This window comes from Habropoda laboriosa, unplaced genomic scaffold (assembly GCF_001263275.1).
Source record: "Habropoda laboriosa isolate 0110345459 unplaced genomic scaffold, ASM126327v1 scaffold4229, whole genome shotgun sequence".
NCBI lineage: Eukaryota > Metazoa > Arthropoda > Insecta > Hymenoptera > Apidae > Habropoda > Habropoda laboriosa.
In genome coordinates this window covers 4,268-6,079 of record NW_017104172.1, presented here as the reverse complement: position 1 = coordinate 6,079, position 1,812 = coordinate 4,268, and the positions used below count along the sequence as shown (strand labels likewise).

Below are 1,812 nucleotides of genomic sequence, written 5' to 3'. Positions count from 1 at the left end.
AATCTTCATATGTGCCGCTGAAGGTCGGAAGCTGTATTCTGGGCAGCTGAATTTCGTTCTCGTCGCGAGGGATCGATTGCGTTTTTGAATCGTTTTCGGTATTTGACAACATAGCGCGTGGGGATGTAACTTCCCCTTCGAGAATTAAGGTACGCGATCTGGCAATTACTGACGAATAATTGTCCTCGATGTCGTACCTTTCGTTTAAGTGATCCATGACGTTGTCCATTGCGTCTAATTCCGATTGAATTTCGATGTACGCGTCGAAAGAGGTTACGAGCCGTTCGGTTTTGAATTTCAATTCTTCTAAACTACTAGTGTCTGTATACGCGTCGAGAGCATTACGAAATCGTGTAATTTGAGCCTTGAAGGTAGAGCGTCTAGCCTTCAATCCCCTTAATAGTTCTGCGTGTTCAGTAGCCATTTTGAATTGATCGTCGCGTGGCAAGGAATCGAGAGAAATCGAGAAGGAAGCGATGATTCGCGAAACAAACAATGAGCGGACTTACTTGGATACTCTTTGTCTGTTGGCTGCGTCGTCGAGAGGATGTTCCCTGGATGGTCGATGCCTTGGTGATCACCTTCCAGGTAGTTGCGGTCGCCGTGAAGTTGGCGGTTGAGGATAGTCCGGTCCTCCGTGTACGTAGATCTCGTTGGCTGGATCTGCGTAGTCGTGTTGATTCCTCTGGCTCGCGGCTGGCGTGTGGATACAGATGATAGGCCGGTTTGCTCCTCGGGCGGAATCCGACGTCAATCAGCTGGATATCCGGCTCGAAGGACCACTCGCAACAGTGTACAACATTAAAATCTTAACAGGAGGTTTATTCAAGTTTCTAACATGTTGCGAGTCGCACGAAGATATTGGTAATAATGATAGACGCCGCTTTTGAAGTTGCTATATTTATAGGGTTTAGAAGAAAACGCGGAAGGGACTAGAGAGGGGTTGAGGTAAAAGGTCTAGGAAAGTGGCAAAGGTCCTAGGTGACTAATTGTAAGAACTGAAGTACAAAACATTTGGCGAAATGAGTGTTCGCGGTACGCTGGATCTTTATCGAAGATTACAACGCGAGCGGCTCGCATCCATGAGTCACGTCGTGGTAGGTTGGTATCCAACAGTATAATTGTTTTCTAATAGCATACAATATAGTATCATAGTATAGTATATAATATAGCATAATAGTACATTGCATAATATAGTATAATAGTATAGTTTATAATTGTTTATGATGTGCTCGTGGTCGTTGTAATCAACTTTTCGAGCCTTGTCGAATTTTGCACGTGGAGTGCCAACTAAGTCTAATGGTTCGTCTTCGAAGGACCACCTCCGTATGGCGGAGGACAAACAACTATTACTAATGGTCTAAAACTTCTAGTGACTTGACTCTTGGTGTGGTCAGATGGATTCTAATGTTCCCTTCCGCGAAAGGTCCCACGACACCTCGGTGCGAGGACGCATCGCGGGGGTGAGGCCCTCGGATAGGTTGAGTACATTTTTTGACAGTGGTGGGGAAGGGTGGCTGGCGAAAAGTATTGGCTAAATCATAGGTGGGAAAAACTACACGAAAATGCCACCCCCCAGACCATAGGTCACTCTCAGGTACCAAGCGTACCCTTGAGTGACGCACGCGGAAATTCCGAGTGCCTCGAACAATGACCGTAGCAGACAATAACGTTAAGAAGCTCTTCGGCTCTGGTGACCATATGAATGCAAAAAATGTACAAGTTAAAAAGGCGAAGATTCTAAGTCGAAAATGAGGCAATAAAGGTGAAAGCAAGTTCTTAGATTGAAAGACTACGATTGCCGTGGCGTCA

At 45.6% G+C, this 1,812-nt stretch overlaps 1 protein-coding gene across 1 annotated transcript in view; it reads right to left on the bottom strand.

The window, feature by feature from the left end:
* Nucleotides 1–169: 169 nt before the first annotated feature.
* LOC108578252 overlaps nt 170–1,812 on the bottom strand; it is a gene marked incomplete at its 3' end in the record, with an annotated part of 5,682 nt that continues 4,039 nt past the window's right edge. The window contains exons 2-3 of the mRNA XM_017941539.1: nt 510–696; nt 170–405 (exon numbers count right to left, since the gene is read on the bottom strand). Coding sequence (XP_017797028.1) covers nt 170–405; nt 510–696 — 423 coding nt within the window. The remainder of the gene's footprint in view (nt 406–509; nt 697–1,812) is intronic.